A 1466-nucleotide genomic window follows, 5' to 3' on the forward strand; every position below is an offset into this window, starting at 1 on the left:
GTCAAACGAGGCTGATGAGGTGTCGTCGATGTGGACGCCGCCGCCGTTGTTGCGAGCGATGTTGTGGCTGATGACGACTCTGGCGAGCGAAGCCGATGATGATGCTGCAGCAGCCAGTGCGCCGCCAGCTGACGCGGTGTTGGCCACGAAAGCGACATCGGCGAGGGTAGCCGAGGAGCCCGAGTCGAGGGCCACCGCACCGCCATTCCCAATGCTAGCGAGATTGGCGTCAAAGTGGACGCCGTCGAGCTCGATGTGGCCGCCGTTTGTGGCTGTGATAGCACCGCCGCTGGTTTTGGCAGTGTTGGCGAGGAAGGTGGTGTTGGCGATGCGCGCGAGTGAACCATCCCGATCGACAGCCACGGCGCCGCCGGCAACTGAGGCAAAGCAGCGATCAAAGGTGGAGTTGGTAACGATGAGAGTACCGGCGTTCTTGACAAGGACCGCGCCGCCGAAGCCGACATCAAAGAGAGAGCTCTTTTGTGAGGACGTCGCTGTCGACGACACGATGCGACACGAGTGGAGCTCAAGGACAGCCTGTTCGCCGTCAACACGCATGCCTTGGGATGCCAAGACCGAGTCAAAGCCGGTGCCCATGTTGGTGATGGTGAGATTGACAAGGCGTACCGAGAGAGGCGGAGAATAGGTTGCAGCCGGCGGCACGACATGGAAGAGCACTCCACCATCACCACCAGCAGAGATGCTAGGAGGAAGAGTCGCGTCGATGACAACATGACCTGGCACAGCAGCTGCAAGAGTACACGGGTGATCGAGCTTGAGGTGCGCGCCAGCACGGCCAAATGCGTACGTACCGGGCGGAAAGAGGAGGGTGTCGGAGATGCACCGAGACAGGCGGTGAATGTTGGCGGAGAGACACGTTGGGTCGTCGAGGCAGGCGGGAAGGCTAGGGGAGTAGGTGACAACCCGCGGAGCCGGAAAGTGGAACGCGTTGCGCGTGAGACGAGGATACCATGCGATCTCGTCGTCATACTCTGACGCTGATGCAAAGTCCATATCTCCATCTCCGTCGATGTCAGCCGCAATGACTGACCGTGGCCCGTTTGCCAACGTGGTCACCAGTTGTTGCGGACCAAAGGTCCCGTTCCCGTCGGTGTTCTCATACCACACAACCGAGTTGTCGAAGAACAACGCCGACGCGAGGTCCACATCGCCGTCTCCATCAATGTCGGCCGCAAACATGGACCACACATCGTTCCCGAGACTGCTCACCACTCGCCGTGTCCCGAAGCCTCCGACCGCCTCGGTATTCTCGTACCAGGCAATGTCGTCGTCACTGGACGACGCCACCACCAGGTCCACATCGCCATCAGCATCAATGTCAGCCGCGATCATGGACCGCGCTCCATACACTACACTTCTCACCACCTGCTGTGACCCAAGCTCTCAGCTCCGTCGGTGTTCTCGTACCATGCAAGCTTGTCGTCGTAGAACGACAGAGACGCCAG

At 60.2% G+C, this 1466-nt stretch overlaps 1 protein-coding gene across 1 annotated transcript; it reads right to left on the reverse strand.

Annotated features, from left to right (window-relative positions):
* Positions 1-7: 7 nt before the first annotated feature.
* Positions 8-1353, reverse strand: AMSG_11477 (uncharacterized protein; the record flags this gene model as incomplete). The annotated part of the gene is made up of 1 exon (XM_013897166.1): positions 8-1353. A coding segment is annotated over one exon (1344 nt), but the record flags the coding sequence as incomplete, so codon positions are not given.
* Between the last annotated feature and the right edge of the window lie 113 nt (positions 1354-1466).

This window comes from Thecamonas trahens (assembly GCF_000142905.1).
Source record: "Thecamonas trahens ATCC 50062 unplaced genomic scaffold supercont1.96, whole genome shotgun sequence".
Lineage (NCBI taxonomy): Eukaryota > Apusomonadida > Apusomonadidae > Thecamonas > Thecamonas trahens.